This window comes from Mandrillus leucophaeus, unplaced genomic scaffold (genome assembly GCF_000951045.1).
Source record: "Mandrillus leucophaeus isolate KB7577 unplaced genomic scaffold, Mleu.le_1.0 Scaffold135, whole genome shotgun sequence".
NCBI classification, from domain to species: domain Eukaryota; kingdom Metazoa; phylum Chordata; class Mammalia; order Primates; family Cercopithecidae; genus Mandrillus; species Mandrillus leucophaeus.
Window position 1 is genome coordinate 2,240,207 of NW_012101310.1, and position 27,930 is coordinate 2,268,136.

The following is a 27,930-nucleotide window of genomic DNA, read 5'->3' on the forward strand; positions in this document are numbered from 1 at the left end:
AGTACCATCCTGAAAAATGTTCACGGTAGGGGAAGCAAGAGCTTTCTAAGATTTTACTGTACTCAGATATAAGGAAAGGTCAGAAAGAAATAAAATGGACTTCTAGATTTCCGTTCATTAGAACAGTCTTTCTTGATAAGTGACACCTTTACAGCCTTAAGATGTGCTGTAGACCCAGAATAAAAGTGAATACATAAATACTTAGTCAGTCGCCTATTAAACATGATTGTTTGACAGCTCTGTGACTCTTCAAACTTTGACATGGCTTCAGGAAAGAGAAAAGACAAGACCAGTCTAAGGATATTGTTTGCAAACTACCCTATGCTTTATTTCCTTTGCAACAGGGTAGAATACACAATAATTACAGAGGGAAATGACCAAAGATGTCACATTTTGTGCCTGTCTTCAGTCACTCCATGGCATCAGGACATGGTCACTCTTCACTTATGACTTTTGTGTGAACCTCCCGGCTCTTCACCCGCAGTTTGTTGACCTGGGACTCAGCAATGTCAGCCCGTTCCTCGGCCTCCTCCAGCTCATGCTGGAGCTTGCGGAATTTAGCTAGATTGGTGTTGGATTGTTCCTCCTGAGAATAAAAATGGAATTGTAAGCAACTCACACTTACATCTTTCTAGACTCTTTAGACCTAAGAAAAGAAAGGATTCTTCTTTAGACCTAAGAGAAGAAAGGCATCTATGGAGAAGCAACATCTAGGGCTTATAATTGAAATTAATTTTAAGATTTATTTATTGGTGTCATATATATATTATATATATTATATATATCTTACATCTCTATTTTGGCAACCAAAACACATAATATATATGTACCACAAGTAGAATAAGAAGGAAAATATAAGCTTAGAGAGGAAGGCAAGAATATTAAAGTCATAGTTGCTAATGCTTGCTGTAAGATGGTGATTTTCACTTGGGTTAGTTTTTTATCATATTAAGAATGAATTTATTAAGTTTTTAAAAATTGAAATAAATACTGGATTTTTGTCATGTATCATTTTGGCACATTTCAAAATGGTTACTTTTTTCCACCTGCATTGGATGTAATGATTCTATTGACAGATTACCTAATATTAGGTAATCTTTACATTGTAAGAATTAACCTTATTTAATCACTGGAAGACGATTCCTTTAATAAAGTAAGACTTTTACTACTTAGTAATTTATCTTTGCTGTAACTGTCTTTATGAGTAAAACTGCCTTTAGTTTTTCTCCCTCTGTTCTCTCTTGGACAGGTTTTGGTATGAGGGCTATGTGAGCTTCTTAAAATGAATTGGACAGCTTTCCATCTTTTCCCATGCTCTTGAACAGCCTACATAGCTGAGGGATTATCTGTTCCTTGAAATTTTGAAAGATCTATCTGGACTTGGGTCCATTTCCAGAAGTAATTCAGCCAACTTGGTAATTTATATTCTCCTAGAAAAATCATCAATTTTTTTCAGGGCTTCAACTTTATTGATAGATGTATGTTTTATATTAAAAAGTAATCCTCTATGTGTATAGCTTATTCCCTTTCTCATTTCTAATGTTGTATTTTCTGTCTCATTTTCCTTGATTAAATTAGTTATAGTACATTTATTTTGTTAATTCTCCAGAAGTTACAAATATTAATGAAGTTATCAAATAGAAAATAGTATACTCTAATTCACCAGTTTCTACTTTTATTTTTAACAGTACTTCTTCTACTGTTTTATTATTATTTATAATTTCTTTATTGGACTGTCCATTTATTTATTTATTTTTACTTTTGGTTCATCATGAAAGCATTTAAAGCAATGAATTAGCCTCCAAGCACAGCTTTGACTACATTCTGTAGGTTTGTAAAAGTAGCATCTTCCTTGTGATATTTACTTATAATTAATAATTATTTAGTAATTATGTTTTTATTTTCACTTTAAACCAAGAGTTATTTAAGAAAGTTAGTTTTTTAAATATTTAAGTACCCAAGAATTTTTGCTTATATTTTATCATCACTTTACAACTCCATCATACTGTGGCCAGAGAGTATGGCCTGTATTATTTCTGCTTTTAATTTTTTTCAGGTTTCTTGGTGGATTGAAAGTTTACTTTTAAAGTGAAGCTACTGATATTACAAATGATACATGATAATTATTGTACAAAAACAAATGTTAAGTACGCACGCAGAAGTCTATAAAGCAAACAGCTTGGTTACTACAAGAGGTAGTAATTATTTATTAGCTTAATTTGAGGACTTCAATCTTAAAATTACTTACAGCCTCCTCAGCTTGTCTCTTATAAGATTTCACTTTTGCCTGAAGTTTATCTACCAAATCTTGAAGTCTGAGAATATTCTTTCTATCTTCTTCCGTCTGAAAGATTATAAAAAGTCCAGGACCTTAATTACTAAAGCACATGACTATTGCATCATTGCATATGAGTATTTCACATAGACTTCGACCAGTGCTTAGCTGCTAAAAACTACTGCCGTACCTGGTAAGTGAGTTCCTTCACTCGCCTCTCATGTTTGCGCAGACCTTTGACAGCCTCAGCATTACGCTTTTGCTCACTCTCAACCTCTCCTTCCAGCTCCCGTACCTACAAATAAGTAGGCTCTTAAGAACTTTGATCCAATCAGGCACTGAAAGCAGATGGAAGTAGACAGATATTGGGAGACGCACCCTGGCCTCCAGTTTCTGGATCTGCTTCTTCCCACCCTTCAGGGCCAGCTGCTCAGCCTCATCCAGGCGGAGCTGCAGGTCCTTCACTGTCTGCTCCATGTTCTTCTTCATCCGCTCAAGGTGGGCACTGGTGTCCTGCTCCTTCTTCAGCTCCTCGGCCATCATGGCGGCCTAAATAGCAAATAAATCAAGAAAACCAAGAAAGTTATAGATGTCAGGAAATCCTACTGCTAAATCAGTGGGCAAGTGTTCCTGCCACTCACATCAGTGATGGCCTTCTTGGCCTTCTCTTCTGCATTGCGGGCTTCTTGGAGAATGTCTTCCATCTCTCCTTGCATTTGGGCAATATCTGTCTCCAGCTTCTTCTTGGTGTTGATCAGGCTGGTGTTCTGTTTAAAAAGAGTTTGTACATTTTAAAAATTGTGTTACCATAGTATTTATTGGTAACCACTTCTTGAAAAAAATTCAGATAGAAATCTGCAAGTCAAAAAATGCCTTTTAATATGAAAGAATTAAAGGATTGTGTTATGTAGTACAATTAAATAAAATAGAAATATTATAGAATATTCAGCATCTTCAAGTGCATAGGTCACAAGCAGACCAAATAGCTCTATAATTTTATAATTATCATTTACCAATGGACCATTCACAGGGATAAAAGTATAATAGACATGCACATAACATTCCATTTCTCCAGAATGAAATGTGAATATTGATAATGAGGGCCAATAAAGATATTAACACAATAGAATATGGGCAGCCTTAGAATATTATAGGAAGCAAATCAACAATAGTTTTTCAAAGCAAAACAGGGAAAGATTTCTCAATAATGCAGAATTACTATTCTGTATTATTTGCAAAGAAAATTTGGTAGACATATTAGGTCTGGCTGTCTTATAAAAACTCAGGCTTATCTATTCTGACATATAAAATTTACTACGGGGGAGTTCTTTGTGCTGAATCCCACCTGGGTGTGAAGGAGCTGAACACGCTCACTGGCATCCAGGAGTTCCTGTTCTGCGATTTTCCTGCTCCTCTCTGTCTGCTCCAGAGTGGCCCGCAGCTCCTCGATCTCAGCCTGCAGCAGGTTGGCTCTGCGCTCCACCATGGCCAGCTGCTCCTTCAGGTCCTCCTGGGTCCGGAGAGCATCATCCAGGTGGAGCTGGGTATCCTGTGAAACAAACCGTCATTGAGACACCATGTTCTCAGGGTTGCAGGCACCCCGATTGTCCTGGAACCATCTCTTGGGACCCGTTTACCTTGAGGATGCCTTGGGTGTTCCTGTAGTTCCTCAGGGCCTCGGCAGCCATGCGGTTGGCATGGTTCAGCTGGATTTCCATTTCATTGAGGTCTCCCTCCATCTTCTTCTTGAGCCTGATGGCATCATTCCTGCTCCTGATCTCAGCATCCAGCGTGCTCTGCATGGACTCCACGATTCTAATGTGGTTTCTCTTTAGCTGGTCAATTTCCTCATCTTTTTCAGCAATTTTCCTATCGACCTCAGACTTGACTTGGTTCAATTCGAGCTGGATGCGCAGGATCTTTCCCTCTTCATGTTCAAGAGATGCCTTAATGACAGCAAGAGGTGACATCAGCAAGGAACCAAAAGCTTTATGAAGTTTTTCTGGACACCAATAATTTTGTGCTATGTGTCTTTTTATTCACTCTATGCAGATGTACCTAATTTTTTTTCCAAATTTTTTTATAATGCACAATTTTACGTGTACCTCTGCTTCTTCTAAAGCAGCCTGAAGTTCACACTTTTCTTGCTCCACTTGTTTCTTTATTTTCTCCAGTTCATGGATACGTTTCCCTCCTTCTGCAATCTGCTCCGTGAGGTCAGAAATCTCCTCTGTCGTTTGAGTAAAAGGTAGGTATTTGGTTAAACACATGATGTAGGGGAAAGATTCTTCCAAGTTATGAATATTATTGAATGTGATAGGGACTCACGCTGTAAGTTTTTGTTCTCTCGCTTCAGGGTTTCTAGCTGATCCAAAGATTCCTCATAGGCATTCTTCATCTTGAACAGCTCAGTGCCAAGGGAACGGGCCTCCTTCTGGGAGGCCTCAAGCTCGGCATGCGTTTCCTCGTATTTCTGTTTCCATTCTGCCAGGATCTGAAAAACCAAGACCTGTTACCTGCTGTAAAGACAAAACAGTAGAGTACAGAGCAGAGGATGCTGGAGGAATTACCTTATCGAAGTTCCTTTGCTTTTTGTCAAGGGCGGCACAGGCGGCATTTGTCCTCTCCACGTCAAGCATGAGGTCCTCGACCTCATTCTGCAGCCGCTGCTTCGTCTTTTCGAGGGAAGCACATTTGGCGTTCACAGCTTCTACATGTTCCTCAGCAGCCTGGAGCCGCTGGGCCAGCTTCTTCCTTGAAGATTATACGTGTTTTCAGAGAGAAGCGAACCATAATATGAATTATGAGCTATTACCACACACACTGAAGAGTATTAGAAACTTCACAATAATGCTACCCAGCCACTTTTCATTCTTTCAACATATATCGATGGGCCCCTTTTATGAACTAGACACTGGCTACACAGCAGTGACCAAGACAAAAAAGGTCTCTGCCTCATGAAGATCACAAATAAGTGAGAGAGGTAAACAATAAGCAAATCAGAACATTGTAATAATACCTTACAGATATAAGTGCAGTGAAGCAAAATAAGATAGAGTAAATGGCGGGCAACTATTCTAGATATTCAGTGAAGGCCTCCATGAAGAGATAATATTTGAGTCAAGAGCTAAAAGAAGTCAGAGAGTGAGCCAAAGGGAAGTCTGTGGAGAGAGTATTTCAGACAGAGGGAACAGCAGGTACAAGCCCCTGATGCAGCGATGAACTCATTGTGCTTGACAAACGGCAGTGAGGCCCCTAATTATCAGTGTAATTATTTGCTTTTCTTTGTTTTCTTAACTAGATTTTCGGATCATAAGGCAGGGACCATATTTGACTTATTCATGTCTTACTCTTAGGGGCTGATTGTGACTGGCACATAGAAGCCAATTAACGAGCATTTGTGGACTAATTCACTGAATCTTCAAAGGTCATGTTTTTCTGATTCAATATGCAAAGTTTTCTGCTCATTCTCTCCTATCTGTGCACATACTTGGCCTCCTCCAGCTCCTCTGTGCGCTGGATGGCGTCCGTCTCATATTTGGTCCTCCACTGGGCAACTTCGGTGTTGGCCTTGGACAGCGCCCTCTGCAGCTCAGCCTTGGATTCCTGCTCCTCCTCATACTGTTCCCGCAGCAGGTCACAGTCGTGGCGGGAAGACTGCAGGGCATGCGCCAGGGCGTTCTTGGCCTATGGAGACAGTTACCCCTTTCTTTTTCTTGGTTTTTTAATTTTTTACTTTTTACTTTTCAAAACCTTTTGAAAGCTGGTATAACAGCCTCCATGTAGAATCAGCTCATATGGGAAAAGTCTGTCTTAGAGTCATAATTACTTTTAGCTCCTCTTCAAGTTGCCTCTTTAATTCTTCAATCTGTTGAGTAAAGGCTTGTTTGCCCCTTGATAACTGAGACACCAGAGCATCCTTTTCATCGAGCTGGCGTGAAAATTCACCTGATGGACAAAAGAAATGGCACCATTTTTTAAGTGAAAAACAAGATTCTGCAAGCCCATGTTAGAAAGAAATTTTGACTCTTATTTTCCCAAATTGAGTGCTCAGATGGTTGAATTCTATGCTGACATCTTCATGCTCAGTGCAAGTTTTCAGTTTTTATGGTGAAACTTTCAGATCAATCAGAATGAATAAATACAGCTTAAATTCTTTTTGTCCTTTCCATCACTGATTCTTTCAGGATTCTATAATATCGTACGAAACCTCATGATGACTGTCAACGAGTAAGCGAAAATGTCTAATTCTACATAGTCCCCATTCCATAGGACTTTTGAGAGACTGGGCTATTCGTTGCCCCATTCTGGAAGTTAGTTGACCCGCATAAAATAAAGAGAAACTTGGCCTGAAAGAGAAGCCCTGGACTCATGCTGGAGTAACCCCTAATCCCAACGTCCTCACAATGAGCAAATACTCAAGGCCATTCTGAAACAGAGCTTGATCCTGTTCAATTGAAACCTTTATCTCCAGCATTGTCCCAAGATGACCTGGCACACAGGTCAGGTGTCTGAGTCGTTTGGTGAATCAGACATGTTCTCAGCTGCTATTATTAGGCTCCCACATCACCAAATCAGTTGTTCTTAATTGCATCCTCTCCACCCTGAAGCTGCACAGAAGAGGGGAGCGTTACCAGATTCAGTCTGCAGGCGCCCCCTCTGCGCAGTCAGGTCATTGATCAGCCGCTGCTGCTCCTCTTCCTTTGATTTCAGTTCACTCACTTGATCCTCTAGAGTCCGGCACATTTTCTCTAGGTTTCCCTATGGAAGAAAAAGTAAAAGAAGAAAACAGAGACCTTTTAAGCAAATAATAATCACCTTTGCAGTTGCTAAACCTTCTCCCCGAAATAAAAAATACAAATTTATCTTAATATAGAAAATAAACCAAATTGTCTTGTATGTAATGTAATGCATAAAAGTTTTTCTTTTTTTTCTTTTTTTTTTTTTTTTTTGAGACGGAGTCTTGCTTTCTCCCCAGGCTGGAGTGCAGTGGTGCGATCTTGACTCACTGCAAGCTTCGCCTCCCAGGTTCTAGCGATTCTCCTGCCTCAGCCTCCTGAATAGCTGGGGCTACAGGCACGCGCCACCATGCCTGGCTAATTTTTCTTATATTTTATGAAAGCTAATCATGAAGCTCTGTTCAATATTAATATGAAAATGTTAAGGTTATGTTCTAATTTTAAGATTTTGTTAGAATTGTATAATGTACATTTTCTAAAAGCATGTTCCAAAATACTTCATTGCTTTTATGTATGATGAAACTTTCCTCACTTCAATTTCCTTGAAATTATTGGAGACCTTTGTTCTCTAACTGGAGACTTGGAGAACACAGATGGCTTATATTCAAAAACTGGTGTTGTCGTTTATTAGTGGTGTGATGGGTCAAAGTGCTTGGCCTCTTTGAATTTCTGATCCTTTATTTGTTAAATGGAAATAGTAAAAACACTGATTTTTTTGTGCTTACTTCCCTGAATTACTGCAATTAACAAATGACTTTATGTGTAAAAAGTGCCCTGTGTAAACTATGATGTGTCCGTAAGGCATTATTTTCAATAACAATTTCCCAGAACTTGTAGTACCTTGGCTTTGGAGACCGTTTCTACATTACTAGCAAGGTCATCAATCTCCATCTTCATCTCACTCTTCTCCTTCTCCAGCTTCTGCTTGACCCGCTGCAGGTTGTCAAGCTGCTCCCCAAGCTCGGCCACACTGTCTGCGTGCTTCTTCCTCAGGGTGGCTGCTGTGGCTTCATGCTGTAGGGTGGCCTCCTCCAGGTCCCTGCGCATTTTCTGGAACTCAGCCTCCCGCTTCTTGTTCATCTCAATCTGGGCTGAAGTGGCCCCACCGGCTTCTTCCAGCCTCTCGCTGATCTCCTCCAGTTCCCGGGAGAGGTCAGAGCGCTGCTTCTCTGCTTTGGCCCGGGAGGCCCGCTCTGCTTCAATTTCTTCCTCCAGCTCCTCGATGCGGGCCTGGAAATGGTGCAAAATACAAACTCAGCTTCTTTGTATCATAACTGCCTCCGAGCCAGACTGATGAAAATCATGTACTTACTTGCAATTCTTTAATTTTCTTCTGCAATTGAATACCAAGTGCCTGTTCATCTTCAATCTTGCTTTGCAGATTGCTGATTTCAAACTCTTTCCTTTTAGAAAAGTAGCAAAGTACAACAATTTAGTCTGTATCCAATGTTGGAAGCAAATCCATAAGCAATTCTTTCTTACTTACTTTTTGAGCTTTTCATCAAGTTGCTGTTTCTCATTTTCAATGTCCATTATGGACTCTTGGGCCAACTTCAAGTCACCCTCAAGTTTCCTCTTAGCCCTTTCTAGGTCCATGCGAAGTTTCTTTTCTTGCTCCAAAGACCCTTCAAGCTAAATATAAATAATGTTGAATCAGAAGGAATGCTTATCTTCCTTTAGAAGAAAATAATGTCCTTGATGATACTAGACATACATCATCCACTTGTTGTTCAAGTTTGGTTTTAGCTTTGGTCAGGGTGTTGACTTTGTCCTCCTCTGCCTGCAGGTCATCCAGGGTCTGCTGGTGGGCCTCCTGGAGAGCCTTCTTCTCCTTGGTCAGCTTAGCGATGGTTTCGTCCAGACCTGCCATCTCTTCTGTGAGGTTTTTCACCTACAAAGGTGAAGAAAGCAGCTTAGTTGCTCTAAAGCAGCTTATTTGGGTGGCAGAACCCCTATATAGTATTTCAGAATATGACTGATACCTTGTTCTCTGTGGCATGTTTCTCCTTCTCAACCTTGGCCAGTGTCAGCTCAAGGTCATCAATGTCTTTCTTGAGTTCTGAACATTCATCCTCCAGTTTCCTCTTCTTGGCTGTCAGCTCAGCATTGATCTCTTCCTCATCCTCAGCTCTCTCTGTCACCTCTTTGATTTTGGCCTCTAGCTGGATTTTGGTTTTGATCAGCTGGTCACACCTTTCCTCTGCATCAGCCAAGCCTTCAGCTTCCTTAAGTTGGAAACAAGATCAAAATTGGGAAGAAAGAATGAAATACTTTACAATGATAAGAGTGTATGTTTCTGCATTTGATCTTTTGACTTTCCTATATTCATTTATTTACGCCTTCACAAATTCTTGTTCCATGAACCACCCTACTGTATACATTTTCCACATGTGGGTAAGCCAAAATGTACCAGTTGTTGTTCTGTTCCCCTAAAAGAATGTATTCTACAGTAGATTAGAAAATAATGTAGAAAGTAATTAGTGACATAACAGATCAGAGAATTTGGATCAGAGATGGTTTCATGAAAGAACTGCTATTTGATTTGGGCCTTGAGAGAGGGGCAAGATTTGCTTTTGCAGAAATCAACTTATTGTGGAGAGGAGGAGGAGGGGTGTGGGGAAGCATTCTAGCAGGACAAATTCAAGATACAGCTGCTACTGATTTTTTTTTTTTTTTTTTGGTAGTACTGGAGGATGCTCCTGATTATGATGTACTAAATTCAAGTTGAAACATAAAGTAATCAAGAAATTCCTGGCAACCTGCTGTTTCCAATTAAGGGGGTCAGGGCAGGCAGGAAATGAAGGAGACACTGGAATATATACTCATCAGTAATCTTCCATATCAGCCTTTCAATACATTAAGCAATGCAGGGTGCTGTGTATAACCATGCAATGAATACAGTGGTTTAGTACAGATTCCGCATAAATCGCTGGGGGCAACAGAAGAGAATACAGGATAGATTGGAAGGGCTCTCTTTCCTTCTGTAATCTAGGAGTTATTACACTGCTTGGAGTTATTACACTGCTCAACGTTGACAGAGAGACCAGTATTAACAGAAAAAAATATGACTTTGTGATAAGTAGACCAATTCAATTCACTCCAAATAAAACATAGTCTTATAAATTATAGTCTCAAGTTGATGGAAGCAGTTCTCAAATGATTAGTTCAGGAGAGGGCAGTGAGCAGGCTGAATGGAAGAAGAGAGAATTGGGAAGTAGGTTGAGCAACTTTGGTGCTGATGCAACAATGTGGGTGTGACATGATGGGACACTGACTGTGGAGACAGATTAGAAAGAGGGAGTCTGAGTTTTTGAGATCAATATCACACGATAATTCAGTAAAATTGGATGTAGAGTGCTGTCAGCTGTTCCTATTCTAATTTAAGACCCATGGACATCTAGAAGTTCAAGGAAGTTTCAGAAAAATATTACTCTCTCCATGCTATCCTCCCTTTCATATTTTATTTGGGACTGTGTTATATTAAAATCATTTTTAAGGACTGTATTTAAAGGGAAAATAAGTCAAAAATCTTGTGGTTTGATGAAATTGTGTACAGTGGAAAATGAGGGACTTTTCTACCTACTGCCCTGGTACTGGTTTGTTGGGGGTTATTGGGCAATGGAGGAACGTTTGGACCTTTTCGCACCATTGGAGTGTTTTAACCTTTTGCCTCCAATGAGTGTCTCCCATGCAATTACCAAACTCATGGCCCACAGTGGTCAGAGTCCTAGCACTTGCATCCTGGTTAGTGATACCAAGGGTGATATTCCAACTCACAGCCTGAACTTGAAGCTGCAAGTCATTTTTTTCTTTCAACAGCGTCACCATCTTTTCTTCCAGTTCCTTCCTTTTTGCCTCTGACTTGGCAAGTTCATCTTTAGTTTTCTGAAATTCTTCCTTCATGGTGGCCATCTCCTTCTCAGTTTCTGCACTCTTCAGCAGAGGCTTGATCTTGAAGAAGAGTTTCATCCAGGGCCAGTGCTTGACATTCATGAAGGCTCTGATATTGTACTGGATACAGAAGATGGCCTCCCTGAAATTTAATTGATGCAAATTAGTATTGTGTGGCTGATGAAATGAGATGAAACCTTGGCAGTGAGAGTTGGAGATTTGGCTCCACCTTGTTCCTACTCTGCTTTCAAACATGCAGATGAAAGAAATTCTATTTTGGGATGATGGTCAAGGTCTTGCTAAGGTCACTCATTTCTCTACATCACTGCTTCTCAGACTTTGGCATGCATAAGAATCACCTGAAGGGCTTGTGAAAATACTGACTCCTGACCCTCACCTCCACAGATTCAGATTCAGAAGATCTAGGGTGGGGCCTGAAAATTGGCACTTTTAACAAGTTTGCAAGGAACGCTGATGTTGCAAGTCCAAGGAGCACCCTTTGAGGAGCCTTGCTGTACATCAGTGCTTCTCAAACATTGCTACTAAAACACCACTAAGGGCAGTGAAGGGGGAACACAGCTCTTTAGGGATATGTGGGGCCTGAGATTTTAAAAACTCAGAATTTCTTCAAAAATCTCTGGCATTATATATTGATGTTGTGTGAATGTTGCATTCTACTCTCTAATACCACTTCTGTTTTCATCTAAATGATTTTTACAACTAATTACCGCATATATAGACAGTTACCCAAATATATATGTATCATGGATCATGACCAGAATTTATTGTTTTTAATGAAATGGAATATAGTTGAAAACATTAGCATAATTACAAGTGGTAAAAATAAAATTTGCTTCATGTAAATTATTTATATATCTGCATACACATATGTAGATGTGTAGATGTATAGGTGGCAATGTAAAATGCCTTTCTCAGCATGGAGTAATGGTCCTGGTTACATACATCCTGTACTTTGAGACACCTGGCTCTATAGTCTTTGAACTCTGTCCTTGCATCAGATTAGATGACCGAAAAGCAACATTCCCTGATGACATTGTGTTAACTTACTGCAAAAAGTCTTTCACAGATAAATGGCCCCTAATATTTTAAACCACGATAGTTTGATAACATAAATGATTGGAGGGAAAAAGTTGTCTCTGCATCCTGTGTTAAAACCACTCTTGACTATACTGTCTGTTATGCAGGTCAACGTCCAGCTGCTACCCAGTCCTTCCCCACCTCTGCCTTTTCTTTGATTCTTATCTAATGATCTGTCCAATAAATTCACATTAGAAACAAGTGCTAGGGCAAAAGTTTGCTTCTGCTTACTCACTGGTGTATTTTATCTTGTTAGGTAAGAAGTACACACACTTTATGCTTCTCAAGTTTTTACCCATACAGTCAGAAGGTGATGGTTCCTTCCTTAAGTTTTCTGGTACATGTATATTCCCACTTCATTATAGGACTCTTACTCACATCTTCTTTAGTGTCCTTATCATAAGCCGAGTCTTAATTGTAAGCCATTTCAAATATGTTTTTGAAGACGGAATATGTGAATAAACATAATGTTTTATACCTTCTCTCCACCATCCTCTGGTACTCCACTCTTGCCAAGAACCCTCTGCACCTGGCCTGGGTTCGGGTAATCAGCTGGGCCAGCTTGTCATCTCGCATCTCCTCTAGAAGCCCCAGAAGACCAGCTTTGAAAAAGACCTATGTGTGGTAAGAGTTGCAGATCAGAAGCTTTAATGAAGTTCAAAAGGACAGGAATAGCATCAGGTAGGATTTACAGAGTATTACCTTGGTGTGTCCAAATTTATACTGGGTGTGGTCAATGTCGATGGACGCAAGGAGCTTCTCAGAGGCCTTCTTGCTATCGATGAATTGTCCTTCAGGGATTGCACTTGCGTTTAATACCTTGTATCTGTTAAAGTACATATAACTTTTAAAAACTAGTTTACTGATGACACAAATCGTAGCTAAACATTAAATGATTCACTTTTTAAAGCAGAGCTTTAAAAAAAATATTATTCTTTGTTCACAGGGAGAACATTGTTTATATGAATGGTCATCCCTTTGGCAACCAATTTTTACTCCACTGCCTTTCCCTCACAGTTGCAACTTTCCTTTCTGTCTCATCAGACCCTGTTCTTAGGAAAGGGTTCTGCCTTAGGAAAGGCACACATTATGGTGTGTCTAACCAATAAAATGCAATGTGTTATCTTTACTAGATGCATTTGCTTTTTAAGGCCCTGAATCCAAGAGAGCTACTTTTCATTGAAGAATTTGGTAGAGAGTACACTTTAGGTATTTGGAACTATCCCAATCACCTAAAATCAAACTTAGACATGCTTTGGATCTTGAGCCTGGAATTCTCTGTCAGTGCCACCTGACCTAGACCTAGGAGAGATCAGCTCCTAGCAGCTGCTACCCAGTCCTTCCCCACCTCCACCTTTTCTCTGATTCTCAAGATGGGCTTATCTAGAAAGGAGAAAAAGGACCTGAGGAACAGTCATTGTGACATGTTCCTTCTGTGTCCGGGAAACACTGGGAATCTAATATGTGAGAGAAAAAGACGAACATAGATGATACCAAAGGAAATGACAGAAAATGAATAGTTATGTTTGTATGGAAGAGTTTCTAGCTCAACCACTTATTAACTGTTACTTTGGGCAAGTACCTTAATCTCCCTGAGCCTCAGCTTATTCATCTATAAAATGAAGTCTTAATAGTACCTACCTCTGCTGTGTTTTTGTGAGGAATAAACAAGATAATCTAAACATATTAAGCACTCAAAAAGGTCGTTCTTATCATTATTGGAGTTAACGTGTACATCTATGAGCTAAGCCAAGAGCCTGGCGAATCCAGTGAAAATTCCACAAGGTGCTTAAAAGTTGCATATTTACATTTTAAAAGTGTTTGAAGCTGGGCATGGTGGCACAGGCTGTAATCCCAAAATTTTTGGAGAGCAAGGCCAAGGCCGGTGGATGACTTGAGGTCAGGAGTTCAAGACTAGCCTGGCCAACATGATGAAACCCCATTTCTACTAAAAATGCAAAAATTAGCTGGGTGTGGTGGCACATGCCTGTAGTCCCAGCTACTTGGGAGGCTGAGGCAGGAGAATCGCTTGAACCCAGGAGGCAGAGGTTGCAGTGAGCTGAGATCACGCCACTGCACTTCAGCCTGGGCGACAGAGCAAGACTTTGTCTCAAAAAAAAGTGTTCGAGACTTGAGGCTTGTCATTTTTTGACTTGTTTTTGTGACAAAACTAACAAGTAGAGGCATGCGTTTCACTAAATTGTTTTGCTTGCATTAAATTTGTTCATATTAAACTTCAGAATACACCATAATCAGGAGAAACTGACCTCTGTTTGAAGTCTGCATAAAGGATTCTGCTCGGGAATCCTTTCCTACAGATGCGGATGCCTTCCAGCACCCCATTACACCTCAGCTGGTGCAGGACAAGCTCATGCTCCATGGCACCTAAAAATGCATATTTATTTCACTGCAGAGCTGTTAAAAAGGAGGTGTGGCAGTCACCCTTTGCCCTTTCATTATAGAACTTCTTACCGGGAGTTTTAGTCTCGTTGGGGATGATGCACCTCACAAAGTGAGGATGGGTACTCCTGAGGTTGGTCATCAGCTTGTTCAAATTCTCCTGTAAAATCGGGAGAAATCCTGTCATCTTAGACTCTAGATATGGATATGAGCAGTCATTGATGTCTATAAAATCAATATCTATAGCTGAGTTGAATGACCAGTATGGACTGCGTTCATACAAGGCAACACTTTGAATGCTTCTCCTGAGATGCACTTTCCTCCTCAATAGATCTTTCTGCACTTGAGTTTCCAGGAGTTACACACAGAAAGCATCCTGGCATGTGCTTCTTTTCAGTTTATACCAACACCATCCTTCTTCCTACCCTGGTCCCTGGCCATACACATACATTTACAAGGCCATTACCTTCCCATGCAAGATGATCGCTCTTTCTTCTACTCAATTCCATAGTTCTCCAATAAGGAAATGGAAGCCTGCACCACATTTGGACTTTTTCCTTATAATACAGCTCCTCTTTTCCAGCTCTATCAAGTTTTGGGGATAAAGATTATCTACGGGGGAGCAATCCTACCAATTATAATTGAAAATTGACCCGATGAAGAGCAAGGATACATATTAGTTGCACTACAGATTTGCTGCTAGAATTCATGAGTTCATTAGCCATACTGATGTCTTTTGGTCTTGCTGAGTTCATGTCATTGCTCTTTTTCATGGCTCAGCTAGATTGTGAATGGCAGAGTATTATGGTCTATAAAATTTTCTATAAAATATTTCTCATTATTTGACTCAGCATGAAAAGTGAACTAATAATTTCTGAGTAATTTAAATCCCTTCTTTCCAAAGTTAGATCAACAGAGTCACTAGTTACTATCAGTCCTTTTCTAAACTACTCATGGAATGATCTTGTATTTTCAAAGCAAATTTTAACGCATTGGGTACAGTGTACACTGCTGTGGTGATGGGTGCACCAAAAGCACAGAAATCACCACTAAAGAACTTATGCATGTAACCAAACACCACCGGTTCCCCCAAAACCTATTGAAATAAAAAATAAATTTTAAAAAGAAAAGACGAGGGGAATTTTGCCCAGCAAGATGTCAAAGCGTATTATAAAGTAATTTTAATAAATGTAATGTGATATTAGTACATGAATAGATAAATATATCCTTAGAACAAAAATAGAAATTCAGAAAAACAGACCCATGTAAAAAAAAAAAATCCCAAAGTAATTGGAGAATGTCAAAAACAATTTCTTCCTTACTCTGAAAAGGGCAGACACTGTCTGGAAAGAAGAGCCCTTCTTCTTACCGCCTTTCTTGGGCCCTCCACCTTCTGAAGAAGAAGGAAGAAAATAATTACAGTTTTGAATTGGCAGGGCTACTTCTTGGCTATTTGCTGATTTCTGTGTTCATCGAGTGGAGCCTTTTTTCTACCCAGCTGGCCTCTCTGATAGAGCCTGAATGAATCTTATTTTTCAACTAAGTTTGCAGCCACTTATCTGTGATTCTTTCTCCAGTGGGAAATGAGACCAGGGATATTCACCTGACCGTATAGAGGGATTCCCTAATATTAGGACACGTGGGGAGCACTAACTTCAAAAATCATCAACAGAAGCTAGTACTGAGAGGCAGAAGTTTGTCACTCTGTTGCCTAAGATTTATACCCTCAGATACTCTATATCCTGCAGATGTGGAGGAAGAAGTAGGAGAGAATCGTAGAAGCTGAGGCTTTTCATTGGTTGACAGTCTGATAATTCCTCTCTGACTCTGCAGTAGGGCTCCTGTCAGTAGTGGAGTGAGCCACAAATATGTGATTACAAGGCTGCCTATCTATTCAATACTTGGAGGAACCAGGGGCTTGGTCTGCAACCCTTCTACAGGCCTAAGAGATCACTAGCTTCAAATTTAACATCACGTTTTGTAATACCTAGAGAGTATTATTAACATTTGAGCATTACCTGCTTCAGCAGTTTGAGTCCCAGAGAAGAGGTGAGCTAGAGTTTTCATTGCAGACTTCTGGTACAGCCCCACGACGGTCTCGTTCAGGGGGTCTTTGTTCTTCTCCAGCCAGCCAGTGATGTTGTAGTCCACAACGCCAGCATAGTGAATCAGAGAGAAGTGGGCCTCAGCTCTGCCTTTGACCACCTTGGGCTTCTGGAAGTTGGCAGACTTGCCCAGGTGCTGGTCATACAGCTTGTTCTTGAAGGAGGTGTCTGTTGCCTTGGGGAACATGCACTCCTCTTCCAGGATGGAGAAGATGCCCATAGGCTAAAAAGCAGACCACAACACAATACTGCACTTCTATTTTTTTTTTTCTGTCTGTAGAATTAAAATAAAAAGCAGTGAATAATATAGTTGCCACAAAATATGGTTTCGGAAATGCAAAACCAACCTTCTCAATAAGCTCAATGCAGGCAGCCAGGTCCATCCCGAAGTCAATGAACGTCCACTCGATACCTTCCTTCTTGTACTCCTCCTGCTCCAGCACGAACATGTGGTGGTTGAAAAACTGTTGCAGTTTCTCGTTGGTGAAGTTGATGCACAGCTGCTCCAGGCTGTTGAACTAAATAAATAGATATGTTTACTTCTCTCTTAAGCAAATTGAGCATTTTTTTAAAATACAGAATTTTTCCATTTTAAAAATATGTGTCCAAGAGCCTTCATATTACAGATGTTAAAAATCATTGGATTAAAGAGACTTTGAAATAAAAGGTGAAAAGTATGGAAGGTTTGAGGGCATATGGAAGCTACTATTTTTCTGCTGTCATTTTGTAGAAAATCCTACCATTATGATATTCTTTTCCTGTGTTTGCTTAAATTTATTCAGGTATTTTCCTGAGTACCTACTTAATCATCCTGTGTTTATTCCCATTATCTTCTACATTTTCCAGAAGGTTTACAGTTTTCTGTTGACTCATTTAAAAGCCAACTTGCAACCCCTGAGAAGCTGGCTGGGAGGAGTCTATCTTGCATGGCAATCACATGGTCAGCATGGCAAGTGAGCAATAATTACCACCTGGGTTATTCTTTAATGTGAAATGAAAAAAAAAATCAAGATACCAAGTATTATATAAAGTATGACAATACACATTTATATTTTTAAAATATACCAAAATACACCATTTTGGTATTCACCAAAATGTTAATATTACATATAAATAGTAGAATTATGTGGAATCTTTTTCCTTGGGACCTTCTATGTCCTCTGCAATGCCCTAAGTTTTGCTTGTATAATTAGAAAAAAAAGTAAACTTCTTAAAAACTATAATCAAGAAAAATATATTTCATAATCAAATATGAATTTTTATTTCATGATATCATACTGAGTCTTAAAAGCTAATTGCATTTTTTAATGCTGACTCTAAATTATTAATGTTTCTCAGCTCTTATTGTCTCTGAGTATTTCTTAGAATAGACCTTCAATCCCACTGCACTAAGCTAATTCAGAACTCCCTTTGGATCATATAGCAAGTTGGGGAGTCCTTATTAAGTGCATTGTTGTTTTTTTATAGAAGCGGAATTGCTACTACAGTAACTGCCCAGTTACTCTTTTTTAAGGCTTAAAATAATTTCAGTGGTGGTAAGAAAAGGTCATAGTCTTCACTAATTCCTTCATATAGATATTTCCATTGCCTTACTATAAAATCCTGTCACCAACCAGCTACCAACTCACATCAAAAATCTCAAAACCAGCAATGTCCAAGACCCCGATGAAGTACTGCCTGGGCTGCTTGGTGTCCAGCTGCTGGTTGATGCGGGCGACCATCCACAGGAACATCTTCTCGTAGACGGCTTTGGCCAGAGCACCCACTGCGTTGGTCACCTTAAAAGACAAAGTTATAACTCTCAAAGTTATTAGAGGCCTGTGAAAATGCTTTCATCCTTGGCAGTTAATTTGAATTATGCACCTACCTGTTCTACAGTCTGGCCTTTGGTGACAAACTCATTGCCGACTTTGACCCTAGGGTAGCAGAGAGCTTTGAGCAGATCTGCGGAGTTCAAACTCTGGAGATACGCCGCCTTGTCAGCAACTAAAAAGAAGAAAGAGTAGAACAGTGTTATTGTGGCCCAAAGAAACGCACTTCCTTAAACATATTTTTTAAACTACAAGTATTTTGTGCAGTGTTTCAAATATCTCTTTCCGAGTATCCTTACCCATGTTTTCACTAAGTTCAAGTTTTTGATTATGGAGTAGTTTGTCCTAAAGAACTTCAATAATTATAAGAAACATCTACCTAGTGCTTATGTTTCCCGTGGCATATTATTTAGGTATACAGATACTTTCAAACTTAATTCTTAAAAGTGAGTTTACCTTCCCTAGGAAGATTCATGGGTAACAAGTTAAGAATGTGATTTTCAAACAAATGCAAGATCGTGTGGGTGACTTAGTTGATACCTTCTGTGCCATCCGGCTCTGCTTGCTCCTCACGCTGCTTTTGCTTAAATTTCAGGTTCCCATAATGCATCACAGCCCCCGTGAGCTTGTAAATGGAGACCTTTTCTTCATTGGTAAAGCCCAAAATATCAATAGCACTCTGTCAATATAACCAATAGGATAGCTGTTAAGTTGTGATCCACACGCTTACTATAAATAGTGCACACTTCCGTTGCTGGCCTGGGGAAACTATCAGTACTAATGGGAGACAAGGAACCCCTTAGATTGGGTATATAGAGAGTTGGTCAACCAAAGGCCAGCACAGAGCATTAGAATTATAGGTGCATACCCTCTGAAGATTCAAAACGTGAACTTAGAACAGAGAATAAGGATAGTAACTCTAAGGAACTTGTTATTTTGAGAGATGGTAGGAATGTAATGCAACTCAATTGCAAGAAAAAAAATAGTTTAGAAATTCAGAAATGACAGATCTTTAGAAGAATGTTAACGGGTAAGTAAAATGCTGTAGGGGCACATCGTACTCTTTTCATTTGACTCCAGGGGGCATGTCCATTTGCATCCTGGAATCTTCTTTTGCCATTTCTACTAGACACTGAATATTTATCTGGATCACCATTACTCTGACCGACCATAATAATTCCGACTTTCTTGTGTTCTACTTACATCTGTGGCCATCAGTTCTTCCTGATCATCGATGCTGGCCACACTGATCTCCCCTTGACTGACAAATGGGTAATCATATGGGTTCGTGGTAATCAGAAGCATTTCTAAGTACAGGAAACAGAGCAAAGATAAGCATAATTATCTTCTTCATTAAAACAAGAGATTTCTGGACAAATTGTGAGGCACTATGATGCTTGGTTGATGATTGATGGGCACTGAAGAGGCATTTAAAGGATATTGGGCACCATTGCAAACACCTTGAAGTTGATGTCATGGTGCTGTTATAAACCTTATTTTAAAAAAAAAATGTCTGGGCACAGTGGCTTATGCCTGTAATCCCATCACTTTGGGAGGCCAAGGCAGGTGGATCACCTGAGGTCAGGAGTTCAAGACCAGCCTGGACAACATGGTGAAACCCCATCTCTACTAAAACATAAATATTAGCCAGGCGTGGTGGCGCATGTGTGTAATCTCAGCTACTTAGGAGGCTGGGGCAGGGAGAAACGCTTGAACCCGGGAGGTGGAGGTTGCTGTGAGCTGAGATTACACCATTGCACTCCGGCCTGAGTGACGAAGCGAGACTCCGTCTCAACCATCAAACAAACAAACAAAACTATTGTAATCCAAAGAGGATAATCACATAGTGGGAAAAGTTGTATCACTATAGTGTTGATTATATACAATCCAGAATTGGAAATAATCTATCTGCAAAGAGGGTATGGTTAAGTAAATTGTGCTTATTTCTAGAATAAAACACTATGCAACCATTGGAAATAATGATGTGGAGCTATATTTAGTGACATGGAAAAAGCTATGATATATAATTGCTCAGTAAAAAAGTAGATTACAGGAGAGCATGTAACCACGATTTCAGTTATGAAAATTGTATGTATGTGTCTATATGTAGAGATATGTATATAGAAAATAACTAGAGTGATATTCATCCAAGTGTTCATGGTGGTTATTTCACAGTAGTAGGAATTAGAGATGTTATTTTTACTTTTCCTTTTACTTCCCTTTGAATTTTTCTAATAAGCACATATAAATTTTTACCAAACTCACAAAGCTATTTTAAAAAATAAAATGGCATATAAACTTGACAAAATTCAGTCATAGAATACTAGGTTGGACTATGCATTGATAGATACTGATGCAGTAATTCTGGGAAAGAATTATGACATTTCTTACCAATTAGTTCTGGTTTCTTATTCGATGTAATCTGATAAAAAATATGATAACTTCTCTCAGCCTTAAGCTGGAAAGTAACTCTAGACTTCTCTAGCAGATCTGGAAGGAAACAAATAACAAACAAGAAAAGTGTAAAAATTCATGTGACATGTTTGGTCAGTTTTTTTAGGTCATAAGAATCAGGAATGATTTTAAAGATATCTGAACACTTACATGTTTCAATATCAGCAGATGCCAGTTTTCCAGTAGTGCCAAAGTGGATTCTGATGAATTTACCCTTGAAATAAAAACTAATATTACTACCTTGTTTTTGTATAATATTAAATCTTTGAGAAATTCAAAACATTTGATGCTAGTGCTTTAATATTAAATCAATTCAGAGAGTATTTGTATCAGGTAGAAAAAGGTGTATCTCCCGTCTTATAAGTAGAAGAGTTTTATCTTTGATTTAAAAATCGTAAATATTTATTAAGTATGTGAAGTAATGGATATGTTAATTAGCATGTTAATCATTCCATAATATACACATAACATATATCAAAACATCACATTGTATTTCATAAGTACAATTATTATTTGTAAATTAGAAATTTTAAAATTGTGAATAATTATAGATCATGAATAATTATAGATAAGAAAGAATTCAGGAAAAAGGCCATGTATCTTTCAAGATGGGGTTTTGATCCACGTTATTACATGCTCAGAGGAAAAGGAAAGAACAATGAGGTAATACAATGGGAATGAACAAGATTCAGAGAATGTATTTACAAACATCTCATAAAGTTCGACCAGTGAGCAGTATCTGTTCGAGTGTCCAAGAGACTTACAAAGCGAGAGGAGTTGTCATTCCTCACGGTCTTGGCGTTGCCAAAGGCCTCCAGTAGGGGGTTGGCACTGATGATTTGATCTTCCAGAGTCCCCTGCAAAGGCAAGAACAGTCCTTGCATCTGGGGCTTGGGAATTTCCTACCTGAGAGTCCCAACAGAGCCTGGATTGTGACTGTGACAATCAGACTGACCTGTATTTTGCCAGAAGTAACTTCTTCCTTCTTCTTCTCCCCAGTAACTGCAATTGTTGCAAAGTACTGGATGACACGCTTGGTGTTCACAGTCTTCCCTGCACCAGATTCTCCACTGTCAAATCAAAACTCAATCAGATATGGTCTCAAAGCTAGCAGCTATCACGGCCGTGTAAAGAAAGCATAAAATGTACTTACGTGATCAGGATTGACTGATTCTCTCGGTCTACAAAAGAAATTGTAGGCATTTAGTACTGTTTTCTTACATATTTGCAAATGATAAGTAAAGTAAAATGGAATGAACTTAGTATTATGCAGTCTGGGCTTTGCAACCTTTAGGGCTTGGCCAGCTCTAGACCTACCACTTTCTCCTCCTCAACTTCAGTTCACATCCACCCATTTAAACAGAACACCATCATTTGTACTGGTTTTATGTTCAAATCTTCCAAGAAATATTTCATTTGAGGAAAAAAATTCTAAGATGAAGGAAAATGTTTGAAAGCCACTCTATAAGTGATGACCACACAGCTGTGTATTCCTGAAGCACCAGACTTTTTCTTTTTAATACTTGATCACTAAATAAACACTGAAAGTAGACTCAGCTCTTTGGTTAGGTTTAGATGACAATTTAAGTTAGGGACTTATATATTGTGGGTGCAAGAAGTATTGAAGAATGAGCATCAGAGATATTTCTAGTGTGTGAGAAGGAGTAAGTACGGTGAAGGTGATAGCTTTAGAAATACAGCTTCGGTCCTATTTTTAGGAAAAGGTAAAATTTTGTTTTGATGTTTTACTCTCTCTGAACAGGAATTCTCTAAGCCCGTTCTCAAGGTGCCACAAGTAGTTTAGATTGGTCTAGCCAAGACAAAATTGTAGGAAGCAGATTCAATATCTAACTGTCTTAATACCAAATACACCTTAAATCTCGAGCCTGTTCAGGTTGGTTCTGGGAAAAGGGCAATAGCACTGTGCCATCCTTCATATAGAGAGACTGTTTAATCTGTCACAATTTAGGATGCTGAGGCTAAAACTAGAGAGACAAGTTTTACTCTTCTGTTTTTTGGCTCATAGTAACGGAGACACAGTTTGTATGTGTGATTGTGTGTCCATGAGTGTACATGTGTGTATACATACACAGAAATATTTGTATTTTTGCTCATATTTATTTGAGTTTCTGAGTCATTCAAAAGTATACTAACTAACCATGGCCAGCCTCTGTTGATTTTTTCAAAGTTTAAGAGATCATTAGCAATTATGTAATATTAAGGATTACAAATCAGCCTTTCTCCCCTTCCTGGACCTTCTGCTTCATAAATACACCAGCCTCAACTAAAAGGGATGATCTCAAAGAATGTGTTGAGATTGCCTCGAGTCTCTTTCTCCTATGGTTCTGCTCTAAAAGTTTATGCACTCGCAAAGCATTCGGCTCACTCACCAGTCAGCATGAACTGATAGGCGTTGTCAGAGATGGAGAAGATGTGGGGCGGGGCCTCCTGGCGCTTTTTGCCTCGGTAGGCTGTCACCACCTCAGGGTTATACACTGGCAGCCACTTGTAGGGGTTGACAGTGACACAAAAGAGACCTGAATAGGTCTATGAGAAGGAAAAAGAAAGAATAAGTACCCAAAGACCTTTCCTGTTATTTGTGGAATTAACTTATGAATTGACTGTGTTTTTGAGACAGTGTCTTGCTCTGTCACCCAGGCTGGAGTGCAGTGGTGCTACCTCAGCTCACTGCAGCCTCAACCTCCTGGGCTCAAGCAATCCTCCCACCTTACCCTTCCAAGTTGCTGGTACTACAGGCGTGCATCACCATGCCCAGCTAATTTTGTATAGGCTTTTTGTAGAGATAAAGTCTCACTTTGTTGCCCAGACTAGTCTGGAAATTAATTGAATTTTAACAAAAAGGAGCACTTTAAGTGAGTACTCTTATTTCTTCAAGGTATCAGCATGAAAACTAGTTGGCAGGTTCAACAATGTAATGGCAGAATCCTGAGGGAAGCGACTACAATTCAGATTTCTTATTGCTCTCCTCAGGGCTTTTCACAGTGATTTTTACATAGCAGAAGAAGAAATACATGTTATTAAACACATGTGCTATGAAACTTTTTATTGTTTTATGGAAATGGTTTATATTTTCTTTGCAGCATTAAGATAATTCAAATTTATGAGAACATAAATTTGGACATGAGCTAAGTGGCCAACAGTAAGGGAATGGTTAGGTGAACTGGTAAATCTTCTAAGACAATATGATGCAGGCATTTAAAAAAGTAAACATGAAAGTATACAGCAACACTCGGAAAGTATTTACAAAACATTTTTAAGTTATAAGGAAACAGAACACAAAATGATATATATACATCATTACTATAATAGGAGGATTTTTAAAATCTTTGACAATTGATTCAAGACAGGCACCAACTAGTTAGACTGAGATGCTGACCATCAACACTAGGTACACTTGTATAGGTGTTGTCTAGCTAAATATCGGCACTGACTAAACTATGCAAAAATATAATAAATTTGGTTTAAAAATATTTACTGCATGTGTATTATGTGCAGGCCTTTGCCAGACAGTAGAAATGAGACCTGATAAATGAGATTATGTCCCTTGAGGAATCCCCAGTCTATGTAGGAGACAGTCATGTAAATGAATGATCAAGGAAAAACATGGTCAGTGTTAAGGCAGGGACAGAAACAAAAGGACAGAATATGTCACTGCTTGGGGAAGTGGGAGAGGTTTCATCGAGGAAGTGACATTCCAGATAGAAGGGACCAGAACACACAGATACAAATTGCTGTTATTTTAGGGGAGTGAAAATGAGTGAAATTTGTTTTTTTCAAAAAAACAAGAACAAAAACATTGTAGGCTGGGCATGACGGCTCATGCCTGTAATCCCAGCACTTTGGGAGGCCAAGGCAGGTGGATTGTTTGAGCCCAGGAGTTTGAGACCAGTCTGGGCGACATAGTGAAACTCTGTCTCTGCTAAAAAATACACACACACACACACACACACACACACACACACTAGCCGGGTATGGTGGCACATGCCTGTAATCCCAACTACTCTGGAGGCTGAGGCACAAGAATTCACTTGAACCCAGGAGGCGGAGGTTGCAGTGAGCTGAGATCGCACCACTGCACTCCAGCCTGGGGCACAGAGCGAGACTGTCTCAAAAAAAAAAAAAATTAAAATAGTTTCAAGTGTTAAAACATGTTTATCTTTTCACTCTGGATGATTCTGTGGCTGGAGTGGGGAAGAGGAATGGGGAAGATAACCTGTGATTGAAATATAAGCAGTAGCTGCTCAAATGCCTGCTTAAGGGTTTCATGGCAAACCCAGTCAACATGGACAGTGGCCTTCCCCAGCTTTGGATGGAAAAACTAGGAAGGGCTGGCTGTTGAGCTGTGCTTTACAATAGCAATCATGAAGCCTTTTAACTACTTAGGCTACGATGAAAGTGAAATGGGTCACTACCTGTGACCTGTTTATGCTCAGTGGAAGAAGCGGGATGATAGGGTACATGAGGATGATTATAAAGAGCGCTGGCAGGGGGTACTCACGTAGATCATCCAGGCTGCATAACGCTCTTTGAGGTTGTACAGCACAGCAGGCTCGTGCAGGTGAGTCATCATGGCCATGTCCTCGATCTTGTCATATTTGGGAGGGTTCATGGGGAAGACCTGATCATCCTTCACTGTCAGAGTCTGGTAAACAGGAAAGATAACCGTTTACATTAATTGAGTGACCAAACAACGCCAACAACAAAAATCAATAAAATGTGGCAAGCTCCTGGGATCCTACTCACCGCTCCTCCCTCAGTCTTCACCGTCACTTTTCCTCCTTCTCTGCTCTGGATGGTTCCTTTGACAAAGGATTCTTTGGGCTCCGCCACAAAGACAGACGTTTTGGCATCGAAGGGCCTATTCTGGGCCTCAATGCGCTCCTTTTCAGACTTTCGGAGGTAAGGAGCAGCCTCCCCAAAAACAGCCATTTCTTGGTCTGAACTCATGGCTGCTGAACTCTGAGGTCCTAAAGGAGATAAAACATTTCACATTAGAGAGTCTGGATTGCCGTGTGTACTGATAAATCTTAATATTTGTTGTATTTCATAGGCCCAGTTGGAAATTCCACTAGACAGGTCTACTGTTCACCATACTGTAGTTACAGAGACAAACATAATCACAAGAGCGAAAATGCATCAGGTGGTCTCTGTGTACCCAATACCGTATTCAGGGCTTTGCATCTATTATCTTATTTCATCCTCCAAGACTCACATCCTCATCGGGAACTGAGTTACAGTCCAGTGCTGCCGTCAAGTAGCTTGTGACCTTGGGTATGTCACTTGATTTTTTTTTTAAGCCTAAGTGACTCCATCTTTAGAATAGGGATTATAAATTCGCCTTTCTTAATTCACAACCCATGATATATGGTGAAGACACTTTGAAAATGAGGTTCAAATGATGACTGAGAAAGTAATTTGAAATTGTTCAGGCTACCATTTATATATAAGATGTCATGAATTATCATGTCACCAAATTCCATGTTTTGAATGTAATGTAGGAGAACTTTATTTCCTCCTTTACCTGTTCAGCCAGATTTGTTCAAGTTCAGTGTTTTATTGGAGATTATCATTTTGTTTCCCTTTTTTTTCATTTAGGTTAGGTGCTTAGTATAGTTTCTCTGACATAATTTTTTGCATATTAAATACAGTTCATCAGTTTAACCCCTTTAAACTAATTAAGGATAAAAACAGTAGCCAACGTTAACCTCATTCTTCTACATCAAAGGGCTCCCTTTGCTATTCCAAATTTTCCTTTGAAGCATGCAGGCCCTGTTTGCTCCATTCTATGTGATCTGCAGATTGCCAGTGGAATCAGTAGAATGAAAGGTTTGGAAAATAATGCTACCGCAGTCATTACATGATCAAATTACTTGAAACTCATTTGAATCATCTCTCCTAGTCTCTCCCTTTAGAAATGCAGTATGTAGTGGGAGGGCATATTAATACCTCTATTATATATAAGAAAAATGCCACAGCACTCAGCATTGTGTAAGGTGACTTTTTACAAGGGCTTTAAGAAGTTTAAAGGAAGGATTGTCCTACTTACTTCCTTTTGACTTTGTTGGATATTATGTTTACTAAATGAATTCTAACAGCAGGATGCATTTTTATCAAATTTGAGATTTTTGGCCAGGGAATCTGAGGGTAGACTCTTTTTCTCCTGCACAGACAATATATTTATTCAAAGCAGTTCCCCTGCTCAAATGTCACTCCACCAATGCTTGAGTCGTAAATGAGGATGTGTGCATTGTCCTGAAAAGACAGTCCTCCCTTTCTCACCCCTTTCCTGAAGCACAGTTGTTAGAGGGTATTTACTGAGACAAGCACTTTCTGAAAGGTTGCTAAGTGACAGAAATCCATCCCAGAGCCTCTTACATTCTCCTCCAGGAACTGGTTAGTCCAAATCTTACCTTGTTAGCAAGTGAGAAGATGTAGCCTGGGAGTGAGACAGTTCTATAAAAGAAAAGGGAAAAGCACTTGATTAGTTAACCAAAAAGAGAGGGAAAAACATCCCATTTATGGCATTACTTGCTATTGTAAACAGAAGTGACAAAATTCATAGAGGTAAAATGTGCAGTTCCAGAAGGAGCAGTACCAGAACTAGCAGCTGCTGCTGACACTGGGCGGTGTGACCGGTGTCCCTCTTGAAAGGCCCGTCCTGCTCCCACTTACCTTGGAGCTTTTTAAAGCAGGACGAGTCAGCCTCATTCCAAGGGCTCTTTTATATGGATAGCTATGGAAACAATGCAGCTGCCTCTTCTTTCTTAAGTCAAAAGGAATTGTTTGGCAAAATACCTCTTGGCAATCTAGCGTCCCCGCATAATTCTCATTCATATTAAGAATGGTTGGATATAATTAGAAATATTTTTCTTATTGAGTATGTGAATAAATCTCCTATGGATAATTTGAGAAGATGATCTGAAAGAAAGAGTCAAGCTGGGGGATAAAGGCCATGGCTGGGCAGCCAGGATACCTGGTTTCCCTCGGAACTTCTTTTTGGCTTTGCTGGGCATACCATTCGGGCTTGCCTTGCATCACTTTTGCATATTTCACATGTTAAGTCACATAAATAAAATACAACTATGTATTTTAATTTTGTGGACAGTTCATTTTTACCTGTTGATCCTTTCTTTCCA

At 39.5% G+C, this 27,930-nt stretch overlaps 1 protein-coding gene across 2 annotated transcripts; it reads right to left on the minus strand.

The window, feature by feature from the left end:
• Positions 1–301: 301 nt before the first annotated feature.
• On the minus strand, positions 302–27,792 carry MYH2 (myosin, heavy chain 2, skeletal muscle, adult). 2 transcript variants are annotated; one of them, XM_011973167.1, is made up of 40 exons: positions 27,467–27,792; positions 27,205–27,247; positions 25,538–25,761; positions 25,293–25,436; positions 23,164–23,320; positions 21,927–21,954; positions 21,729–21,843; positions 21,538–21,630; positions 20,924–20,987; positions 20,711–20,809; positions 19,523–19,626; positions 18,860–18,998; positions 18,376–18,494; positions 18,137–18,286; positions 16,856–17,026; positions 16,422–16,731; positions 15,726–15,796; positions 14,476–14,563; positions 14,271–14,388; positions 12,706–12,829; positions 12,482–12,618; positions 10,792–11,047; positions 8,997–9,239; positions 8,729–8,905; positions 8,501–8,646; positions 8,327–8,417; positions 7,855–8,244; positions 6,910–7,036; positions 6,105–6,223; positions 5,766–5,962; positions 4,846–5,029; positions 4,604–4,769; positions 4,381–4,505; positions 3,913–4,221; positions 3,621–3,824; positions 2,917–3,042; positions 2,654–2,824; positions 2,466–2,570; positions 2,249–2,344; positions 302–586 (listed from the first exon to the last, which is right to left on the minus strand). In XM_011973167.1, the coding sequence occupies exons 3-40, from the start codon at positions 25,739–25,741 to the stop codon at positions 434–436; spliced, it is 5,820 nt and encodes a 1,939-aa protein (XP_011828557.1). In that variant the 5' UTR covers positions 25,742–25,761; positions 27,205–27,247; positions 27,467–27,792; the 3' UTR covers positions 302–433. The 2 variants fall into 2 exon arrangements, with proteins under 2 accessions (XP_011828557.1, XP_011828558.1); XM_011973168.1 differs by lacking the exon at positions 27,467–27,792 and adding an exon at positions 27,390–27,454.
• Between the last annotated feature and the right edge of the window lie 138 nt (positions 27,793–27,930).

What these genes read in the sequence shown, in the direction of transcription:
- MYH2 (XM_011973167.1), bottom strand. Translation starts at nt 25,741, where the DNA reads ATGAGTTCAGACCAAGAAATGGCTGTTTTTGGGGAGGCTGCTCCTTAC. An exon ending in TGAAGACTGAGGGAGGAGCG is followed by an intron (nt 25,437 to 25,537) that starts GTGAGTAGGATC and finishes CCTGTTTACCAG; the next exon opens with ACTCTGACAGTGAAGGATGA. An exon ending in TGAAGGAACTCACTTACCAG is followed by an intron (nt 2,345 to 2,465) that starts GTACGGCAGTAG and finishes ATAATCTTTCAG; the next exon opens with ACGGAAGAAGATAGAAAGAA.